General features: G+C 41.7%; 1 protein-coding gene across 1 annotated transcript; it reads right to left on the bottom strand.

Annotated features, from left to right (window-relative positions):
• Positions 1-14,399: 14,399 nt before the first annotated feature.
• On the bottom strand, positions 14,400-15,329 carry LOC309805327 (olfactory receptor 10H1-like; the record flags this gene model as incomplete). Its single annotated transcript, XM_082623253.1, has 1 exon — positions 14,400-15,329. The coding sequence occupies one exon, from the start codon at positions 15,327-15,329 to the stop codon at positions 14,400-14,402; it is 930 nt and encodes a 309-aa protein (XP_082479379.1).
• Positions 15,330-23,559: the final 8,230 nt, after the last annotated feature.

A 23,559-nucleotide genomic window follows, 5' to 3' on the forward strand; every position in this document is an offset into this window, starting at 1 on the left:
AGTGAGGTGTGACGTGGAGAGATCAGCTACTGTATGGAGGAAGGTCATCCGCTTCCATCATTCCTGGCCCTGCTGCCAAGGGGCTGCTTCTGATAAATGACAGTTGGCATTGGTTGAGTTCCTACTCTGTGCCTCCTATGATTTAATCTTCTCATCAGTGAAGTGGGGGAGGTGCTGATTTGATCACCCCATTTTGAGTGTCTTGAGAATACTCACTGAGAATATTGGGGTGCTAACTGCTAAGCAACTTGTTCAAGGTGAGCTGTCAAAATGGCAGCATTAAGACTTGAACACATGGCTGACTTTCTCCAAAGACTATACACCTCTCTCCCTCTGGTTACCTTCGATAATATAAATGTTCCTTCACCAGAGCTTCTAACCATTTCCCTCCTGCTCCATTCTGCTAAAACTTGTTCTTCCCATAGCTTCAGATATCACAAGACCTACCTACCCATGGCTACAACACTTTGGACCAGTGTGCATATCTAACTTAGGATGAATCAATCAGATTCTTCCTCTGGAGTTATCCATGCAATGAATCAGAAACAAGAGACTGTGTAGAAATAATGTTCTAGTTGTTTTCCAGATCCCAGAAGGTGCATCTGTATCTTCTGAGGCAATGCAACATAGCCATCTGACAAAGGGAGGAGGGAGTCAGCCAACCTGTGTTCGAACCCCTGCTCTGCCTGCTGTGTAAACCTGAGCAAGTGTCTTAATTTCTTTGTACCTCCATTTCCCCCTACCTAGCTCAAAGTGTTGTTGTGAGAATTAAATGAGTTATTCTTGGACTCGATCTGGAAAACAATAGGTGCTACCTTTGATAATTAATACACTCAATGAGCAAATGTATATGATCTGTGCTCAGTAAAGAACAATTTAATGGGTATTCAGTGTCTCTTTATGAATAAAAATTTTAAATCCTTTTTAAAAATATATTTATTTTATTTATATTTATTTTAGGCTGCATTGGGTCTTTGTTGTTGCGCGCAGGCTTTCTCTAGTTGTGGTGAGTGGGAACTACTCTTCATTGCGCACACGGGCTTCTCATTGTTGTGGCTTCTCTTGTTGCAGAGCACGAGCTCTAGGCACACGGGCTTCAGTAGTTGTGGCTCACAGGCTCTAGAGAGCAGGCTCAGTAGTTGTGGCGCACGGGCTTAGTTGCATCCGTGGCATGTGGGATCTTCCTGGACCAGGGCTCAAACCCATGTCCCCTACATTGGCAGGCGGATTCTTAACTACTGCGCCACCAGGGAAGCCCCAAATCCTTTTTTTTAAATTAGGCTATGTCAAGTTTAAAAGGCAGCTAACCGCTAATCTTTTTTCTGTCTCTATGGATTTGCCTGCTCTGGACAAGTCATCTAAATGTAATCATATACTCTGTGGACTTCGGGGTCTGGCTTCTTTCACTCAGCATAATGTTTTTGAGGTTCATCCATGTTCTAGCATTGTCATAACTTCATACCTTTTTATGGCTGAGCAATATTCCATTGTATTGACAGACCACATTTTGTTGATCTATTCACCCACTGATGGACATTTGGTTCTTTTCCACTTTTTCACTATAGTGAATAGTGCTGCTATGAATATTTATGTAAGAGTTTAAGGCATGTCAATGGTTGCTGGGGGGCTAGAGGAAGGGGATAAATGGGAGTGACTTCTAATGGATATGGGGTTTCCTTTGGGGGTGCTGAGAAGATTCTGGAACTAGATAGATAGTGCTTGTACAACATCGTGAATGCATTTAATGCCACTGAATTGTACACTATAAAATGGTTAAAATGGTAACTTTTATGTTATATGTATTTTACCAGAATAAAAAAATAGGAATAAAGTAGTAAATGCCCTCTTAAGCGGGCTCATGTCCTTGATCAAGCTCTGACAAGTTGAGAACAAAACAAAGTAGGGAAACCAGACACCTTGGTGACTGAAGGTTGCTTTCCCTAAACATCACTGGCTTCCAGAGTTTCTTGGCCTCCCTCCCTTGGAGTCACTTGTTTCTTTCCCTCACTTCCAGGTCAGCACCTGCCATAGGTCCCCAGGTAGCCCCCGTGGCCTCACTCATTCCTGATACCCTGAGATCCTAGAGGGGGTGAGTCAAAGTCAATGACTTGGAAACAAGAGCCCCCAAGAAAAGGCCAAATGGGTGAGACTGGGATCATGTAGGCTGTGGTCTCAACTTCCTGTAGCTCTCCAACATCTAGTGCAAGGTTTTTCAATATTTGGTTCCGGATCATCTTTTGCTATGGATGCACTGTAAGGTGTTTAGCAGCATCCCTGGCCTCTACCAGCTGGATGCCAGTAGCTCCAGCTCAGTAGTGACAACCAAAAATGTATCCAGACATTCTAACAGGTGTGAGGTGATACCTCACTGTAGTTTTGATTTGTATTTCTCTAATGATTAGCGATGTTGAGTATCCTTTCATGTGTTTGTTGGCCATCTGTATATCTTCTTTGGACAAATGTCTATTTAGGTCTTCTGCCCATTTTTGGATTGGGTTGTTTGTTTTTTTGATATTGAGCTGCATGAGCTGCTTATAAATTTTGGAGATTAATCCTTTGTCAGTTGTTTCGTTTGCAAATATTTTCTCCCATTCTGAGGGTTGTCTTTTCATCTTGTTTATGGTTTCCTTTGTTGTACAAAAGCTTTTAAGTTTCATTAGGTCCCATTTGTTTATTTTTGTTTTTATTTCCATTTCTCTAGGAGGTGGGTCAAAAAGGATCTTGCTGTGATTTAGGTCATGGAGTATTCTGACTATGTTTTCTTCTAAGAGTTTTATAGTGTCATTGCCAGTGTCCCCTTTGGGGGCAAAGTTGCCTCCAGTTGAGAACCAATGATCTAAAGAGTACAGTTGTAATTCCTTAACTGCTCTTTGTCCCTGGATCTCAGTTCTTTCCTTTCCTTCAACTGGCAAACACCTGTTCATCTTTAAGTCTAAGCTTAAATGTCACCTTCTCTGTGCAGCCTTCCTGGACATCTCTTCCCAAAACAGATTTAGTCATTCATTCCTGTGTGCTTCCAAAACCGTACTCCTGAGTAAGCTTAAAACTCCTTGAGTTTAACTCTTTCATGACCTTCATTACAATGTATCATGCTGGAGACACAACTGCCTTTGGCACTGGATTTCAGTTCTTGATGAGAGTAGCTACTCTTTATTGGACGTTGGCACCTGTGCTCGTATGCTTCTTATGAAATCTTTAATCCAATATTGTGAGGCACCTGCTATGATCCCTGTTTTACAGAAGTGGCAGCTGCCTCCCACAGAGGACACACCACTTGCCGAAGGGACCATGGCTCCTGAGTGGGGGAGCCAGGATCTAAACCTACATCTGAATAACCCCAAAGCCTATCTTTTCCTAAACTCTCTGTTATACTCACCACTTACTGGTGGCTGTTAGTGAATGTCAGGACTACTTCCAGGACGAGGGACATGTTAGCTTCACCATACCAGACCATTCCCATACTCCTTCCCTATATTAACAAAGATCACAAAAGCCACAGCCACAAAGAAAGAAAGAGGTACTATAAGAAAACAAGAGCTCCCCATGTCCTGGGAAGGTGGTCCAGGGATGCATATACACCTTCTGGGATGATGGGGACACAGAAAACAGCTAAGATTGGTATCTGTTCATTCTGGAAAAAGGCAAAACTGTGGAGACAGTAAAAAGATTGATGGTTGTCAAGCGTTCAAGGAGAGAGCAGAAGGGATGATAAGGTGGAACTTGGGTTTTTTATGTTAAGTTGGTGAAACTCTTCTGTATGATACTGTAATGGTGGATACATGACATGGTGCATTGGTCAAAACTCATAGGATGTACAGCACCAAGAGTGAACCCTATTGCAAACTGTGGGCTTTGGTTAATAACAGTGTGTCAATATTGGTTTAACAGCTGTAACGCAGTTATCTCACTAATGCAGGATGTTAATAATAAGGGAATCTCTGTGCTGGGAGAGAGATGGTACATAGTAATTTTCTGCACTATGTGCTCAAATTTCTGTAAACCTAAAATTACTCTTAAAAATCTACTAATTTTTTTAAAAAGAAAAACAAACAGTCATAGAACCACGGTGGGCATGGGAGTAGGACAACAGAGAGGTAGACTGAATTGTCCTAGCATTGATCCACTAGGAGAACACGTAGTGGGTCCCTCTGTAAGTCAACTGAACAACCACAGAGAGAGTATAATCTGGCAATCTTGCACTTAGAGGAACCCACAGCAGGGCCAGCTCCCCACCCAGGAACACAGAGGCCTAGCCTGTCCATGGACCAATCCTGTCCTCATATACCCCTGCAGCAGTTTTCCAACTTCAGCATTAGGGATTTTAGGGGCCGATAATTTGGGGGGATTGGGGCTGTCCTGTGCATTATAAGATGCTGAGCAGCATCCCTGTCACCCACTACATGTCAGCAGCATCTCTCAATTGTGACCATCCAAAGTATGCTCACACATTGTCAAATGACCCCTGGGAAGCAGAACTGCTTCTGGTTGAGAACCACAGACCAGGTCTGTGTCATCTCTATCTTGCCTTACCTGTCTTCCCCCATCCTGGCTCTCTCTTTTCACTGAAGCTGTTTAGATTCCCCTCTCTGCATCCTCCCTTCCATTTCAGCCACCTCCTGCCTCCTTTTTTTCTCCCATTTTCATCTTTGACTCCTTACCATCACTGCACCTGTCCACCCTGGTGCTTCCCTGATACTTTATACCCTCAGAGCTGGGTGGTGATTGGAGCCTTCAGTCCTAAATCCTCTTGACTATCTATTTTCTGTGCTTCCCCACAATCCTTTTACCATTGGTTTTTGGCCAGGACAGAGAGGAGATAGAGGTTAAAATTCAGGCAGGTGTTCTGGGTAACTTGGTGTGGCAGCTCTTTTCTCTCTGCACCTTAGTTTTCTTACCTGTCCTACAAAGCAATCATCACGTTACCTTGAAGCTAGAAAGTAGAGCCCTGCCTGCTGCTCCCACCCCATTCACACAAATTGCACAAGGAGTTGTATAAACAGGGTGGCTTCTCTGATTCTGTGGCAGATACTGACTGGTTCCCCGGATCTCTCCTGCTCAAGTGGGAGGGAAGGAGGTTGATTCACCTAGGGCTCCAGGTTCTGCATTTGCCTCTGCCTCACTCCAGCAAGAGGCCCTGGTTTGGTGTTTCCCTTCAGGTGAGGGCTGCAAGGCAAGGAACATTCCACCCTGAGCATGCCAGCTCAGTAGGGGGATTTACCTGAGTCTGTCCTCCATTTTTTATGCTGCCTCTGCTCCCTGCCTGTTGCCTTCTCTTACTGTGTTACCATGCTTCTGCCTCTGCTACAGGTATGCTGGGACCCCGGGGAACACTGCGAGGCATTGGGCAACCCCAGGGAGACTCTGCCCTCACTTTCCTTCCCTCCCTACTTTCCAGGGGTGAGTTGTTTATATTAGCTTCTCAGGGACTTCAACAGAGTCTAACACTCTGCAATTTGGGATTTGGGGCTCTGGCTCCTAACTTTGGCAGGAAGACAGCCCTTCTATTGCCTGCTGGGGCTGAGAAAACTACCCAATGTGCCTTTCCACCTTCATTCTTCCCTTTCCAGGTTATGTGCCCAATTAAATATCTTTTTTTTAATTTAAATTATCACATAAATATTTGTTTCTTCTTATTAAATAATCAAAATGCTACGAATCGGGCTAAAAGTCATGCAATGGCCAGCCATGCTAATACCATGATGAATTTGATGGGCATCCTTACAGACCTTTGTATGCATGGGGCATGTGAACAAACACAATCCCATAAAATAAGAGTAGTATTGTGGAGTTTTGTTGTGCTTTTTGGGGTTTTGTTTTATTTTGGGGGTGAAATTCACATAACATAAAATTAACCATTTTAAAGTGAACAATTCAGTGGCGTTTAGCACATTAACAATGTTGTTAAACCGTCATGTTTATCTAGTTCTAGGACATTTTTATCACCCCCCAAATGGGAGATCCCATCCCATTAGCAGTCCTCCTCTGTCTGCTCACTAGCCCCAGATTAGCAGAAACCACTAATCTCCTTTTTTACCCTATGGATAAATAGGGTAAAAAAGGAGATTAGTAGACATCTCATAGAAATAGAATCATACAGTATGTAGCCTATGGGGTCTGGCTTTTTCACTCAGCATATTTTTGCGATTCATCCATCATGTAGCATGCATCAGTGCTTCATTCCTTTTCATAGATGAGTAATATTCCGTTGTATGGCTTGACCATATTTTGTTTATTCATTCACCCATTGATGGGCATTTAGGTTGTTTCTAACTTTTGGCTGTGTGAATAGTGCTGCTATGGATATTTGTGTACAAAGATTTAATTGAATTCTTTTTATTTCTTTGGGGGTATATTCCAAGGAGTGAAATTGCTTGGTCATATAGTAATTCAGTATTTAATTTTTTGATGAACCACCAGACTGCTTTTCATACTATGTGTTTTAACACAGGTCTGATTGTCCTTTAGGTACCTTTCTGTAACTTGGGGCTTTTTTACACATCATTTTGGAGTGATATTCATGTTCGTTTTTATAGTCCAAGGTTTCTCAGCCTTGGCAGTGTTGACATTTGGGGCTGGATCATCCTTTGCAGTGGGGGTTGTCTGAGCATTGCTGGATGTTTAACAGCATCCTTGGTCTCTACCCACTAGATGCCAGTAGCCTCCCCACCCCAGCCATGGCAAAAATGTCTCCAGACATTGCCAAATGCCCCCTCTTTGGCAACATCACCTCTAGGTGAGAACCGCTGCTACAGAAACACCTCATTTTTATAAAATCAGTTTAATAAATCAATTTTATAAATATATTCAGTATACATTTCACTTCCAGTTTTTTTCCATTGTTAGGAGTACATATCCTTGTATGGCTTCTACTACAAACAGGCACTATCTGATTCAAATACAAACAAGTAGTGAGATGATCATGTTGTAAAAAAAATGATTCTTAAATTTAAGAAAAATTGCCAAGCTAAACTCCCAAGTGGCTGTGCTAATTTACACTCTGAGCCCTTGTGTGGCAGAAGATCTGTTCCCCCACACTCCCACTAATGCTTGACAGTATGAAACTTAATTTTGCTGATATGGTTGTCAAGTGGCCAAGTGGTTTCCCACTGTCACTCTAAACTGCATTTCCCTAAATACTAATGGGGTTGAAAAAATCTCCATTGGTTTTTCTTTTTTCTATTTTTTATTTAAAAAAATTTTAAATTTTATATTGGAGTACATTTGATTTACAATGTTGTGTAAGTTCCAGGTGCATAGCAAAGTGATTTAGTTATATACATACATATATCTATTCTTTTTCAGATTCTTTCCCCATATAGGTTATTATAGAGAATTGGGTAGAGATCCCTGTGCTATACAGTAAGCCACTGTTGATTATTTTATATATAGTAGTGTGTATATGTTAATCCCAAACTCCTAATTTATTCCTGCCCCCTCCTTTCCCCTTTGGTAGCCATAAATTTATTCTCTAAGTCTGTGAGTCTGTTTCTATTTATAAATAAGTTCATTTGTATCATTTTTTTTTAGATTCCACACATAAGTGATATCATATGATATTTGTCTTTCTCTGTCTCTTTCCTCACTCAGTATTACAATCTCTAGTTACAGCCATGTTGCTGAAAATATCATTATATCATTCTTTTTTTATGACTGAGTAGTATTCCATTGTATATATGTACCACATTTTCTTTATCCATTCACCTGTCATTGGACATGTAGGTTGTTTCCACGTCTTGGCTATTGTGAATAGTGCTGCAGTGAACACTGGGGTGCATGTATCTTATCGAATTATGGTTTTCTCTGGATATATGCCTAGGAGTGGGATTGCAGGACCATATAGTAGCTCTAGTTTTAGTTTTTTAAGGAACCTCCATACTGTTCTCCATACTGGCTATATCAATTTACATTTCAACCAACAGTGTAAGAGGGTTCCCTTTTCCCCACACCTTCTCCAGCATTTATTGTTTGTAGGATTTTTAAAAACATCTTTATTGCAGTATAATTGCTTTACATTGTTGTGTTAGTTGCTGCTGTATAACAAAGTGAATCACCTATACGTATACATATATCCCCATATCCCCTACCTCTTGTGTCTCCCTCCCACCCTCCCTATCCCACCCCTCTAGGTGGTCACAAAACACCAAGCTGATCTCCCTGTTCTATGCGGCTGCTTCCCACTAGCTATGTATTTTACGTTTGGTAGTGTATATATGTCAATGTCACTCTCTCACTTTGTCTCAGCTTACCCTTCCCCCTCCCCGTGTCCTCAAGTTCATTCTCTACATCTGTGTCTTTATTTCTGTCCTGGCCCTAGGTTCTTCAGAACGCCGCCCGTTTTTTTTTAGATTCCATATATATGTGTTAGCGTAATTTGTTTTTCTCTTTCTGACTTACTTCACTCTGTATGACAGTCTCTAGGTCCATCCACCTCACTACATATAACTCAATTTTGTTTCATTTTATGACTGTGTAATATTCCATTGTATATATGTTCCATATCTTCTTTATCCATTCATCTGTCAATAGACACTTAGGTTGCTTCCATGTCCTGCTTATTGTAAGTAGTGTGCAATGAACATTGTGGTACATGACTATTTTTGAATTATGGTTTTCTCAGGGTATATGTCCAGTAGTGTGACTGCTGGATCATATGGTAGTTCTATTTTTAGTTCCTTAAGGAACCTCCATACTGTTCTCCATAGTGGCTGTATCAATTTACATTGTTTGTAGATTGTTTGATGATGGCCATTCTGACTGGTGTGAGGTGATACCTTATTGTAGTTTTGATTAGCATTTCTCTAATAATTAGTGATATTGAGCATCTTTTCATGTGCTTTTTGGCCATCTGTATGTCTTATTTGGAGAAATGTCTATTTAGATCTTCGGCCCATTTTTTGATTGGGTTGTTTGTTTTTTTACTATTGAGCTGCATGAGCTGTTTGTATATTTTGGAGATTAATCCCTTGTCAATCACATCATTTGCAAATGTTTTCTCCCATTCTGAGAGTTGTCTTTTACTTTTGTTTATGGTTTCCTTTGCTGTGCAAAAGATTTTAAGTTTAATTAGTTGCAATTTATTTATTTTTGTTTTTATTTTCATTACTCTAGGAAGTGGATTATAAAAGATCTTGCTGACCTACTCACAGCAACAATACAGCATGCTGAAGTGTCTCCTTACACTCAGCCAATGCCCCTCTGCTTCCCACCTATTTGAGGCAGGTTTTCTGTCATTTCATTTTGGGTCCTGGACTGCGTCATTGAGTATGGACCTCTGTACTGGCACCTGTGTGCACACAGCTGGGACCTATTGACCTTCTTCCTTATTTGGGTCAGGGTAGCTGAGTCAGGAGCAAGGAATTCCAAAGATGGTGTGAACACAGAAAAGGAAACCATCAACAAGACGAAAAGACAACCCTCAGAATGGGAGAAAATATTTGTAAACAAAGCAATTGACAAAGGATTAATCTCCAAAATATACAAGCAGGTCTTGCAGCTCAATATCAAAAACACGAACAACCCAATCCAAAAATGAGCAGAAGACCTAAATAGACACTTCTCCAAAGAAGATATACAGATTGTCAACAAACACATGAAAGGATGCTCAACATCATTAATCATTAGAGAAATGCAAATCAGAACTACAATGATATATCACCTCACACCAGTCAGAATGGCCATCATCAAAAAATCTACAAACAGTAAATGCTGGTGAGCATGTGGAGAAAATGGAACCCTCTTGCACTGCTGGAGGGAATGTAAATTGATACAGCCACTGTGGAGAACAGTGTGGAGGTTCCTTAAAAACCTAAAAATAGAACTACCATATGACCCAGCAATCCCACTACCTGGCATATACCCTGAGAAAACCATAATTCAGAAAGAGTCATGTACCAGAATGTTCATTACAGCTCTATTTACAATAACCAGGACATAGAAGCAACCTAAGTGTCCATCGACAGATGAATGGATAAAGAAGATGTGGCACATATATACAATGGAATATTAGCCACAAAAAGGAAGGAAACTGAGTTATTTGTAGTGAGGTGGATGGACCTAGAGACTGTCATACAGAGTGAAGTAAGTCAGAAAGAGATAAACAAATACCATATGCTAACACATATATATGGAATCTAAAAAAAGAAAAAAAATGGTCAGAAAAGCCTAGGGGCAAAATGGAAATAAAGATGCAGACCTACTAGAGAATGGACTTGAGGATATGGGGAGGGGGAAGGGTAAGCTGGGACAAAGTGAGAGAGTGTCATGGACATGTATACACTACCAAATGTAAAATAGATAGCTAGTGGGAAGGAGCCACATAGCACAGGGAGATCAGCTCGGTGCTTTGTGACCACCTAGAGGGGCGGAATAGGGAGTGTGGGAGGGAGGGAGATGCAAGAGGGAAGAGATATGGGGACATATGTATTTGTATAACTGATTCACTTTGTTATAAAGCAGAAACAAACATACCATTGTAAAGCAATTATACTCCAATCAAGATGTTAAAAAAAATAAAAAACAGATGAATGGATAAAGAAGATGTGGCACATATATACAATGGAATATTACTCAGCCATAAAAAGAAATGAAATTGAGTTATTTGTAGTGAGGTGGATGGACCTAGAGTCTGTCATACAGAGTGAAGTAGGTCAGAAAGAGAAAAACAAATACCGTATGCTAACACATATATATGGAAGCTAAGAAAAAAAAAAAAAAAGGTCATGAAAAACATAGGGGCAAGACGGGAATAAAGACCCAGACCTACTAGAGAATGGACTTGAGGATATGGGGAGGGGGAAGGGTAAACTAGGACAAAGTGAGAGAGTGGCATGGACATATATACACTACTAAACGTAAAATAGATAGCTAATGGGAAGCAGCCGCATAGCACAGGGAGATCAGCTCGGTGTTTGTGACCACCTAGAGGTGTGGGATAGGGAGGGTGGGAGGGAGGGAGATGTAAAAGGGAAGAGATATGGGGACATATGTATTTGTATAACTGATTCACTTTGTTATAAAGCAGAAACTAACACACCATTGTAAAGCAATTATACTCCAATAAAGATGTTAAAAAAATATAAATGGATAAACACCAAAACTTCAGTGTAAACACAACTCTTGGGGTGATGACCCTCCACATCACAGGAGGAGAGACAGAACCATCCCCCTACCCATTAGTGTTGGCCAGGACACCCCCCCTACTCAGGGCCCTGTCCTCCCCTCCCCTCCATTATTCAGCTTCCATTTTCTGATGTTCGCCCACCCCCTGCATTCCTAGCCGTTTGCCATTCCTTGCTAATGGTTCCCACTGTGCCACATGCTTTGGTATCCCCAAGGTGGGGTCAGAGCCCGGAGAGGTTATTAAAGGGCCTGGAGCACAGAGAAAGGCTGCTGATGGAGAGATCTCCAGACTTTAGGGGACCGCCCCCCCGTTCCAGTGCTAATGCAGCCACCGTGGGCTTCCATGCTAATTGCTCAAGGCAAGGTCCAGCCTGAGTGATGCAACCTGCTGCCTTCTCTTCTCTTTGTCTGCCCTTCCCCAATGTTGACCTTGACAGCCTTGCTTGTGGATGAAAGCCCAGTCCCCTCCTCAACGATGTTTTTCTTCTCCTCCACTGTCTAACCTCGCCCCACCCCACCTAAGCTGTCTCTGTCCAGGAGCCAGAGGGATCTGTCAAAGAGGAAAACCTGAAAAATGACCTATCCGCTTATACACTTAGGACACAGTATAAACTCTCCTGTGGTCAGATCCATGCTTCATCTTCAACATTACATCCCAGCCCGCCCCAGCTCTCCAGTCTTTCTAACTTCTGGCTGTTCCTGCAATAAACCAAGCACATTCAGACCTCAGGGACTTTGCACATACTACTGCTGCTTCCTGGAACACCCTTCCCCTGGCATATCCTACACATTCTTAGGTCTGACCTTAAATGTCACCTCCTTAGGAAACCTTTCCCTGATTTTCCCATACTGAGTCACCACTCGTATTATAAGCCCTCATAGTAACGTCTTTCTTTTCCTCATAGCTTTTGTCACAATTTATCATGTATATTAATTAGTGTGATTATCTGTTTAATAGCCACATCTTCCTTTCTCAACTGCAAACACTGAGATCAGGGTCATATCTAAATATTTCAACATTGGATCCCCTGTAGCATCTAAAAAAGTGCCTGGGGCTTCCCTGGTGGCGCAGTGGTTGAGAGTCCGCCTGCCGATGCAGGGGACACGGGTTCGTGCCCTGGTCCGGGAAGATCCCACGTGCCGCGGAGTGGCTGGGCCTGTGAGCCATGGCTGCTGAGCCTGCGTGCCCGGAGCCTGTGCTCCACAACGGGAGAGACCACAACAGTGAGAGGCCCGCGTACTGCAAAAAAAAAAAAAAAAAAAAAAAAAGGTGCCTGGCACATAGTAGATGCTCAATAAATGTTTGTTAATAAATACAGCAGGGTTTATCATCCTTGGCACTGTTGACATTTGGGTTTGGCACATTCTTTGTGGTGGAGTCTCTTCTGTGCATTGTAGGATGTTGAGCAGCATCCCTGACCTCGATCCCCTAGATATTATAGCACATCTCCCCCTCCTTGAGTTGTAACAAGCAAAAATGTCTCCAGAAACTTCCAAGTGTCTTCTGGAGACACCAGTGAGAGCCACTGGAGTACGGGAATGAGGGAAGACCTAGCTGATGCATCCCAAGCTGCAGAGTCACACCCCTTTTGGTGGTCTTTAACATCTGGTCCATATCTTGGTGAGAGCCCTGACATTTCTCTGTGTGTCTGTCCACCAAGTACCATGGAAACTCTTCAAAGACAGGGACTAGCAACAGACCCACCTCTGTACTCCCGAAACTACCACAGGATTTGTGGCCTCATGTAATTGTTAAATAGAGGTTATTACTGCTCAACTTATAGAGAAAGACTAAATTCAGCTTTAGGATAGATGACATGTAGTTAACTCTTCAACTTAAGTATGAATACTCATATTTTCTTTTTCTAAACGTTATTTACTGCTAGTGCATTTCAATTATAGTTTGTTTCTCCATACACGAGCATCACCATAAACTAGTGTCCATTAAGTGTTATAAATTGCTATTTTAAAATAAGTGCATAAAGTCATATTCCAAAACAATTTAAATTTGTCAGTGAAACTCTCTTAAACATTGAGATTTGATTGACAAATAACATTGTGTAAGTTTATGGTATACACCCCGCTGATTTGATACACTTATATATTGTAATATGATTACCACTGCAGTGTTAGCTAGCACTTCTATCATATAATTATCATATCTTTTTTTCGTGGTGGAAACAACTAAGATCTAGTGTGTTAGCAACTTTGAAGTTTATAATAAATTACTATTGTCTATAATCATGCTGTAGATTAGACCCCCAGACCTTGCTTATCTTCTGGTTGATCTGCTGGTTGCAAAGTTGTGCCCTTAAACAACATCTCCCCAATTACCCCACCCCTCAGCCCCTGGTAATCAACACTCTACTCTCTGTTTTTATGAGTTTACTTTTTTTTAGATTCATTTACAAGGGATACTGTACCATATTTATCATTCTCTTGAATACACATGCTTTCAACAAATTCAAAGTACTATGATGTGTGATCAACTTTAAATCCTCCCCTCATGCCCATGGGAGATCATTACACATTGTGATAAGGAATAAACTTAATCCTGGGCTCTGCCCTCATCACTGTGGTTCAACAAACAGTTCCCCCGTGGCCTATGTGCAATATCACCCTCTAATGGAGAAAGTGATTTCTCATGGTGGAACTTTTATCCGTAACCTAACTGGAGAGACTTCTCTGTCTCTCTTCAGCTGCTCAAGATTCATACTTGGAACATGGTGGTTTCCCTGATCTTTTCTGAGTCTGCTTATTACTGTCTCTAACAGCTATTGCACAGATCTGTGCAATGCTGAAATTTAGGGTGCCTTGCTCTCCTCTGCTGTAATCTGGCTTGGTCTTTTGTAGCCTCACAAAATTTGTGTTGTAGCTACCTGTTGCTGCCTAAAGGAGGATTGAGGCATGACCTATTCAATTTCTCTTTGTAGTGTGGGCTTATGATGATGGGAGTAATGAGACCACCCTAGTTTCTGGCAGGAGAAGAACAGATTCCAGGTTTAATGATACCTGACAAAGGGTCTTGCAGCATATAGGAATCAATGAATCTGACTTTCTGTGTGTTATCATCTCATACATCTTTCCACCCTGGATACATGCATGATGTTATTTAACCATTTTTCAATCATTTGAATGTTGCCTACAAGGGTCCTTGTAAAGCATCAGACAAATATAGGCTATTACATGCTTACACGGTGCCATATCTAATGGTAGCATCTAATAACCCAGGTTAGCTATTTCCAAGGAATTCCTCCCAGATAATCACAGTTTTTTTCTGGCTAGTGCTTATTGAGGACGGTCTTCTTCATAGCTTTCTTCAGTTCCTTGTTCCTGAGGCTGAAGATGATGGGGCTGAGGAAGGGAGTGAGGACTGTGTAGGTGGTGCCCATCAGAGTGTCTACTTCCAGAGACTGGGGACCCTTGGGCTTGAGAGAGATGACAGAGGCAAAGCCATAATGCACGACCACCATGGTGAGGTGGGACGCACATGTGGAGAAGGCCTTGTGCCGGCCCTCGGCTGAGGGGATCCTCAAGATGGCAGCCACGATGAAGGCATAAGAGAGGAGGATGAGAAGACAGCAACCCAGCAGGACAATGACACACACCAGGCCCACACCCATGGCCACGGTGGAGACGTTGTCCCCACAGGCTAACTTCACTAGAGGTGGCATGTGGCAGAAGTGGTGGATCACATTGGGTCCACAAAAGGTGAGGTAGAAAATGGCTGATGTCACCACTAGCCCCATGACTGAGCCTCTAGCCCAGGACCAGGCCACCAGGCAGGCACAGTCACGGGGGATCATGAGCACGTTGTAGCACAGGGGGTGGCAGATGGCCATGTAGCGGTCATAGCCCATGACGGTGAGCAGGAAGGAGTGGGTGAAGCCAAACATGAAGGAGAAGAACATCTGGCTGGCACAAGCCATGAGGGCGATGGTGTGGTGGGTGGAGAGCAGGTCGGCCAGCACGCGTGGGGTGATGGCAAAGGTGTAGAGGACCTCGGAGATGGAGAGGGCGCACAGGAAGAGGTACATGGGCGTGTGGAGGCTGCACTCCCTCCAAATGGTGGCCATGATGAGCAGGTTTCCCAGCAGCGTGAACAAGTACATCAGCAGGTACAGCAGGAAGAACATCAGCTGAAGGTGGGGGAAGGTGGAGAAGCCGCTGAGGATGAATTCAGTCACTGCTGAGAGGTTGGCTCCCTGCATGGAGGCTGTGCCTGAAGTGAGATGTGACATGCAGAGATCAGCTACTGTATGGAGGAAGGTCATCAGTTTCCATCATTCCTGGCCCTGCCCAAGGAGCTGCTCCTGATAAATGACAGGTGGCTTTGGTTGAGTTCCTACTCTGTGATTTACCTTTCATCAATGTATTGTGGGAGGTGCTGTTTTTATCACTCTGTTTTGAGTATCTTGAGAATACCCATTGAGAATATTGGGGTGCAGAGAGTCTAAGCAACTTTCTTATGGCAAAGCTGTTGAAATGGCAGAGCCAACACCTGAACGCATGGCTGGCTGTCCCCAAAGACTCTTCCTTTCTATCCCTCTAGGTTGCTTCCAAAAATGAAAATGTTCCTTCATCAGAGCTTCCAGTCATTGCTGCTCTGCCCTCCTGCTCCCTTCTGATAAATCCTGTTCTTCCCAGAGCTTCAGATACCACAAGACATGCCTACCCTATGGTATCTCTAACTTAACATGGATCAATCAGATTCTTCCTCTGGAGTTATTCATGCAAGGCATCCGAAGCAGGAAACTGTAGAAATAATGTTTTGGTTGTTTTCCAGATCTCATGCAGCCCATCTGTATGTTCTGAGGCAATGCAACATAGCCATCTGACAAAGGGGTATGCGAGTCAGCTGATTGATTTTGAATTCCTGCTCTGCCCACTGTGTAAACTTGAGCAATTTCTTCACCTCTCTATACCTCCATTTCTCTCTACCTGTCTCAAAGAATGGTTGTGAGAACGAAATGAGTTATTCTTGGACTGTGATCTGGAAAACAATAGGTGCTATCTATGATAACTAAATCAATACATTAAGTGAGCAAATGTACATAGTCTGTGCTCAGTAAATAATGTCAATTTAGTGAGATTTCAATGTCTCTTTATAAATAAATAACTTACTTATTTTAATGTGATCTTTTTTGTTAGGCAATATAAAGTTTAAAAGGCAGTTAACCACTAATTTACTTTCCATCGCTATGGATTGTCCTGCTCAGGATAACTCACCTAAGTGGAATCTACACTATGAGACCTATGAGGTGTGGCTTCTTTCACTCAGCATGATGTTTTCAAGGATCATCCATATTGTAGCATGTATGAAGAACTTCATTTTTTTTTTTTTTTTGCGGTACGCGGGCCTCTCACTGTTGCAGCCTCTCCCGTTGCGGAGCACAGGCTCCGGACGTGCAGGCTCAGCAGCCATGGCTCACGGGCCCAGCCACTCCACAGCATGTGGGACCTTCCTGGACCGGGGCACGAACCCGTGTCCCCTGCATTGGCAGGCAGACTCTCAACCACTGCGCCACTAGGGAAACCCAAGAACTTCATTTTTATGGCCAAACAATATCTCTTAATGGATAGACTGAATTTTTTTACCCATCCATCCATTGCTGGACATTTAAGTTATTTCTGTTTTTTCACTCATGTGATAGTGCTGCTATAAACATTCATGTAGGAGTTTAAAGCATATCAGTGGTTGACAGCAAGATCCTTTTTGACCCACCTCCTAGAGAAATGGAAATAAAAACAAAAATAAACAAATGGGACCTAATGAAACTTAAAAGTTTGTGCACAGTAAAGGAAATCATAAACAAGACAAAAAGACAACCCTCAGAATGGGAGAAAATATTTGCAAATGAAACAACTGACAAAGGATTAAACTCCAAAATATATAAGCAGGTCATGCAGCTCAATAACAAAAATCAAACAACCCAATCCAAAAATGGGCAAAATACCTAAATAGACATTTCTCCAAAGAAGATATACAGATTGCCAACAAACACATGAAAGGATGCTCAACATCACTAATCATTAGAGAAATGCAAATCAAAACTACAATAAGGTATCACCTCACACTGGTCAGAATGGCCATCATCCAAAAATCTAGAAGCAATAAATGCTGGAGAGGGTGTGTAGAAAAGGAAACCCTCTTGCACTGTTGGTGGGAATGTAAATTGATACAACCACTATGGAGAGCAGTATGGAGGTTACTTAAAAAACTAAAAATAGAACTATCACATGACCCAGCAATCCCACTACTGGGCATATACCCCAAGAAAACCATTACTAAAAAAGGGTCATGTGGAGAGGAACCAAGATGGTGGAGTATAAGGACGTGCTCTCACTCCCTCTTGCGAGAACACCAGAATCACAGCTAGCTGCTGGACAGTCATCAACAGGAAGACATTGGAACTCACAAAAAAAGATACACCACATCCAAAGACAAAGGAGAAGCCACAATGAGACGGTAGGAGGGGGGGAAACACAGTAAAATCAAATCCATTAATTGCTGGGTGGGTGACTCACAGACTGGAGAACACTTATACCACAGAGTCCACCCACTGGAGTGAAGGTTCTGAGCCCCATGTCAGGCTTCCCAACCTGGGGGTCCAGCAACGGGAGGAGGAATTCCTAGAGAATCAGACTTTGAAGCCTAGTGGGAATTGATTGCAAGACTTTGACAGGACTGGGGGAAACAGAGACTCCACTCTTGGAGGGCACACACAAAGTAGTGTGTGCATCGGAAACAAGGGGAAGAAGGAGTGACCCCAGGGGAGACTGAACCAGACCTACCTGCTAGTGTTGGAAGGTCTCCTGCAGAGGCGGGGGGTGACTGTTGCTCACCTTGGGGACAGGGACACTGGCAACAGAAGTTCTGGGAAGTAATCCTTGGCGTGAGCCCTCCCAGAGTCTGTCATTAGCCCCACCAGAGATCCCAGGTGGGCTCCAGTGTTGGGTTGTCTCAGGCCAAACAACCAACAGAGAGGGAACACAGCCCCACCCATCAACAGTCAAGTGGATTAAAGTTTTACTGAGCTCTGACCACCAGAGCAACAGTCAGTTCTACCCACCACCAGTCCCTCCCATGAGGAAACTTACACCAGCCTCTTAGATAGACTCATCCACCAGAGGGAAGACAACAGAAGCAAGAAGAATGACAATCCTGCAGCCTGTGGAACAAAAACCACATTCACAGAAAGATAGACAAGATGAAAAGGCAGAGGGCTATGTACCAGACGAAGGAACAAGATAAAACCCCAGAAAAACAACTAAATGAAGTGGAGATAGGCAACCTTCCAGAAAAAGAATTCAGAATAATGATAGTGAAGATGATCCAAGACCTCAGAAAAAGAATGGAGGCAAAGATCGAGAAGATGCAAGAAATGTTTAACACAGACCTAGAAGAATGAAAGAACAAACAAACAGAGATGAACATACAATAACTGAAACGAAAACTACACTAGAAGGAATCAATAGCAGAATAACTGAGGCAGAAGAACGGATAAGTGACCTGGAAGACAGAATGGTGGAATTCACTGCTGTGGAACAGAATAAAGAAAAAAGACTGAAAAGAAATGAAGACAGCCTAAGAGACCTCTGGAACAACATTAAACACGACAACATTCACATTATAGGGGTCCCAGAAAGAGAAGAGAGAGAGGAAGGACCACAGAAAATATTTGAAGAGATTATAGTCAAAAACTTCCCTAACATGGGAAAGGAAATAGCCACCCAAGTCCAGGAAGTGCAGCAAGTCTCATACAGGATAAACCAAAGGAGAAACACACCGAGACACATAGTAATCAAATTAGCAAAAAATACAGAGAAAGAAAAATTATTGAAAGCAGCAAGGGAAAAAACGACAAATAACATACAAAGGAACTCCCATAAGGTTAAGAGCTGATTTCTCAGCAGAAACTCTACAAGCCAGAAGGGAGTGGCATGATATACTTAAAGTGATGAAAGGGAATAACCTACAACCAAGATTACTCTACCAGGCAAGGATCTCATTCAGATTCGATGGAGAAATCAAAAGCTTTACAGACAAGCAAAAGCTAAGAGAATTCAGCACCACCAAACCAGCTCTACAAGAAATGCTAAAGGACCTTCTCTAAGTGGGAAACACAAGAGAAGAAAATGACCTACAAAACAAACCCAAAATAACTAAGAAAATTGTCATAGGATCATACATATCAATAATTACCTTAGGGGCCTCCCTGGTGGCGCAGTGGTTGAGAGTCCGCCTGCCGATGCAGGGGATACGGGTTCGTGCCCCGGTCTGGGAGGATCCCATATGCCGCGGAGCGGCTGGGCCCGTGAGCCATGGCCGCTGGGCCTGCGCATCCGGAGCCTGTGCTCCGCAACGGGGGAGGCCACAACAGTGAGAGGCCCGCATACCGCAAAAAGAAAAAAAAAAAAAAAAAAATTACCTTAAACATGAATGGATTAAATACTCCAACCAAAAGACACAGGCTTGCTGAATGGATACAAAAACAAGACCCATGTTTATGTTGTCTACAAGAAACCCACTCCAGACCTACGGACACATACAGACTGAAAGTGAGGGGATGGAAAAAGATATTCCATGCAAATGGAAATCAAAAGAAAGCTGGAGTAGCAATACTCATATCAGATAAAATAGACTTTAAAATAAAGGATGTTACAAGAGACAAGGAAGGACACTACATAATGATCAAGGGCTCAATCCAAGAAGAAGATATAACAATTCTAAATATATATGCACCCAACATAAGAGCACCTCAATACATAAGGCAACTGCTAACAGCTATAAAAGAGGAAATCGACAGTAACACAGTAATAATGGGGGACTTTAACACCTCACTTACACCAATGGACAGATCATCCAAAATGAAAATAAATAAGGAAAGAGAAGCTTTAAATAACCCAATAGACCAGATAGATTTAATTGATATTTAGAGAACATTCCATCCAAAAACAGCAGATTACACTTTCTTCTCAAGTGCTCCTGGAACATTCTCCAGGATAGATCACATCTTGGGCCACGAATCAAGCCTCAGTAAATTTAAGAAAATTGAAATCATATCAAGCAGCTTTTCTGACCACAATGCTATGAGATTAGAAATGAATTACAGGGGAAAAAACATAAAAAACACAAACACATGGAGGCTAAACAATACGTTACTAAATAACCAAGAGATCACTGAAGAAATCAAAGAGGAAATTAAAAAATACCTAGAGACAAATGACAATGAAAACATGACGATCCAAAACCTATTGGATGCAGCAAAAGCAGTTCTAAGAGGGAAGTTTATAGCTATACAAGCCTACCTCAAGAAACAAGAAAAATCTCAAATAAAAAATCTAACCTTACACCTAAAGGAACTAGAGAAAGAAGAACAAATGAAACCCAAAGTTAGCAGAATGAAAGAAATCATAAAGATCAGAGCAGAAATAAATGAAATAGGAACAAAGAAAACAATAGCACAGATCAATAAAACTAAAAGCTGATTCTTTGAGAAGATAAACAAAATTGATAAACCATTAGCCAGACTCATCAGGAAAAAGATGAAGAGGACTCTAATCAATAAAATTAAAAGTGAAAAAGGAGAAGTTACAACAGACACCACAGAAATACAAAACATCCTAAGAGACTACTACAAGCAACTCTATGCCAATAAAATGGACAACCTGGAAGAAATGGACAAATTCTTAGGAAGGTATAACCTTCCAAGACTGAACCAGGAAGAAATAGAAAATATGAACAGACCAATCACAAGGAATGAAATTGAAACTGTGATTAAACATCTTCCAACAAACAAAAGTCCAGGACCAGATGGCTTCGCAGGTGAATTCTATCAAACATTAAGAGAAGAGCTAACACCCATCCTTCTCAAATTCTTCCAAAAAATTGCAGAGGAAGGAACACTCCCAAGCTCATTCTATGAGGCCACCAACTCCCTGATACCAAAACCAGACAAAGATACTACAAAAAAAGAAAATCACAGACCAATATCTCTGATGAATATAGATACAAAAATCCTCAACAAAATACTAGCAAACAGAATCCAACAACACATTAAAAGGATCATACACCATGATCAAGTGGGATTTATCCCAGTGATGCAAGGATTCTTCAATATACGCAAATCAGTCAATGTGATACACCATATTAACAAATTGAAGAATAAAAATCATATGATCATCCCAATAGATGCCAAAAAAGCTTTTGACAAAATTCAACACCGAGTTATGATAAAAACTCTCCAGAAAATGGGCATAGAGGGAAACTACCTCAACATAATAAAGGCCATATACGACAAAACCATAGCCAATATCATTCTCAATGGTGAAAAACTGAAAGCATTTCCTCTAAGATCAGGAACATGACAAGGATGTTCACTCTCACCACTATTATTCAACATAGTCTTGGAAGTCCTAGCCATGGCAATCAGAGAAGAAAAAGAAATAAAAGGAATACAAATTGGAAAAGAAGAGGTAAAACTGTCACTGTTTGCAGATGACATGATACTATACATAGAGAATCCTAAAAATGCCACCAGAAAACTACTAGAGCTAATCAATGAATTTGGTAAAGTTGCAGGATACAAAATTAATGCACAGAAACCTCTTGCATTCCTATACACTAATGATGAAAAATCTGAAAGAGAAATTAAGGAAACACTCCCATTTACCATTGCAACAAAAAGAATAAAATACCTAGGTATAAACCTACCTAGGGAGACAAAAGACCTGTATGCAGAAAACTATAAGACACTGATGAAAGAAATTAAAGATGATACCAACAGATGGAGAGATATACCATGTTCTTGGATTGGAAGAATCAATATTGTGAAAATGACTATACTATCCAAAGCAATCTACAGTTTCAATGCAATCCCTTTCAAATTATCAATGGCATTTTTTACGGAACTAGAACAAACTGTCTTAAAATTTGTATGGGGACACAAGAGACCCCGAATAGCCAAAGCAGTCTTGAGGGAAAAAAAGGGAGCTGGAGGAATCAGACTCCCTGACTTCAGACTATAATACAAAGTTACAGTCATCAAGACAATATGGTACTGGCACAAAAACAGAAACATAGATCAATGGAACAAGATAGAAAGCCCAGAGATAAACCCACACACCTATGGTCAACTAATCTATGACAAAGGTGGCAAAGTATACAATGGAAGAATGACAGTCTCTTCAATAAGTGATGCTGGGAAAATTGGACAGCTACATGTAAAAGAATGAAATTAGAACACTCCCTAACACCATACACAAAAATAAACTCAAAATGGATTCAAGACCTAAATGTAAGATTGGACACTATAAAACTCCTGGAGGAAAACATAGGAAGAACACTCTTTGACCTAAATGACAGCAAGATCTTTTTCGATCCACCTCCTAGAGTAATGGAAATAAAAACAAAAATAAACAAATGGGACCTAATGAAACTTAAAAGCTTTTGCATAGCAAAGGAAACCATAAACAAGATGAAAAGACAACCCTCAGAATGGGAGAAAATATTTGCAAACGAATCAATGGACAAAGGATTAATCTCCAAAATATATTATCAGTTCATGCCTCTCAATATTAAAGAAACAAATAACCCAACCAGAAAATGGGCAGAAGACCTAAACAGACATTTCTCCAAAGAAGACATGCAGATGGCCAAGAAACATATGAAAAGCTGCTCAACATCACTAAGTATTAGAGAAATGCAAATCAAAACTACAATGAGGGGGCTTCCCTGGTGGCGCAGTGGTTGGGAGCCTGCCTGCTGATGCAGGGGACGCGGGTTCATGCCCCGGTATGGGAAAGTCCCACATGCCGCGCAGCGGCTGGGTCCATGAGACATGGCCACTGAGCCTGCGCGTCCGGAGCCTGTGCTCCACAATGGGAAAGGCCACAACAGTGAGAGGCCCGTGTATCGCAAAAAAAAAAAAAAAAAAGAAACTACATTGAGGTATCTCCTCACACCAGTTAGAATGGGCATCATCAGAAAATCTACAAACAACAATTGCTGGAGAGGGTGTGGAGAAAAGAGAACCCTCTTGCATTGTTGGTGGGAATGTAAATTGATACAGCCACTATGGAGAATAGTATGGAGGTTCTTTTAAAAACTAAAAATAGAATTACCATATGATCCAGCAATCCCACTACTGGGCATACACCCAGAGAAAACCATAATTCACAAAGACACATGCACCCCAATATTCACTGCAGCACTTTTTACAATAGCCGGGTCATGGAAGCAACCTAAATGCTCATTGACAGACAAATAGATAAAGAAGTTGTGGTATATATACAATGGAATATTACTCGGCCATAAAAAGGAATGAAATTGAGTCATTTGTTGAGACGTGGATGGATCTAGAGACTGTCATACAGAGTGAAGTAAGTCAGAAAGAGAAAAATAAATATCATATATTAACGCATGTATGTGGAACGTAG

This window comes from Mesoplodon mirus (genome assembly GCF_964341445.2).
Source record: "Mesoplodon mirus genome assembly, chromosome: 5".
Taxonomy (NCBI): Eukaryota; Metazoa; Chordata; class Mammalia; order Artiodactyla; family Ziphiidae; genus Mesoplodon; species Mesoplodon mirus.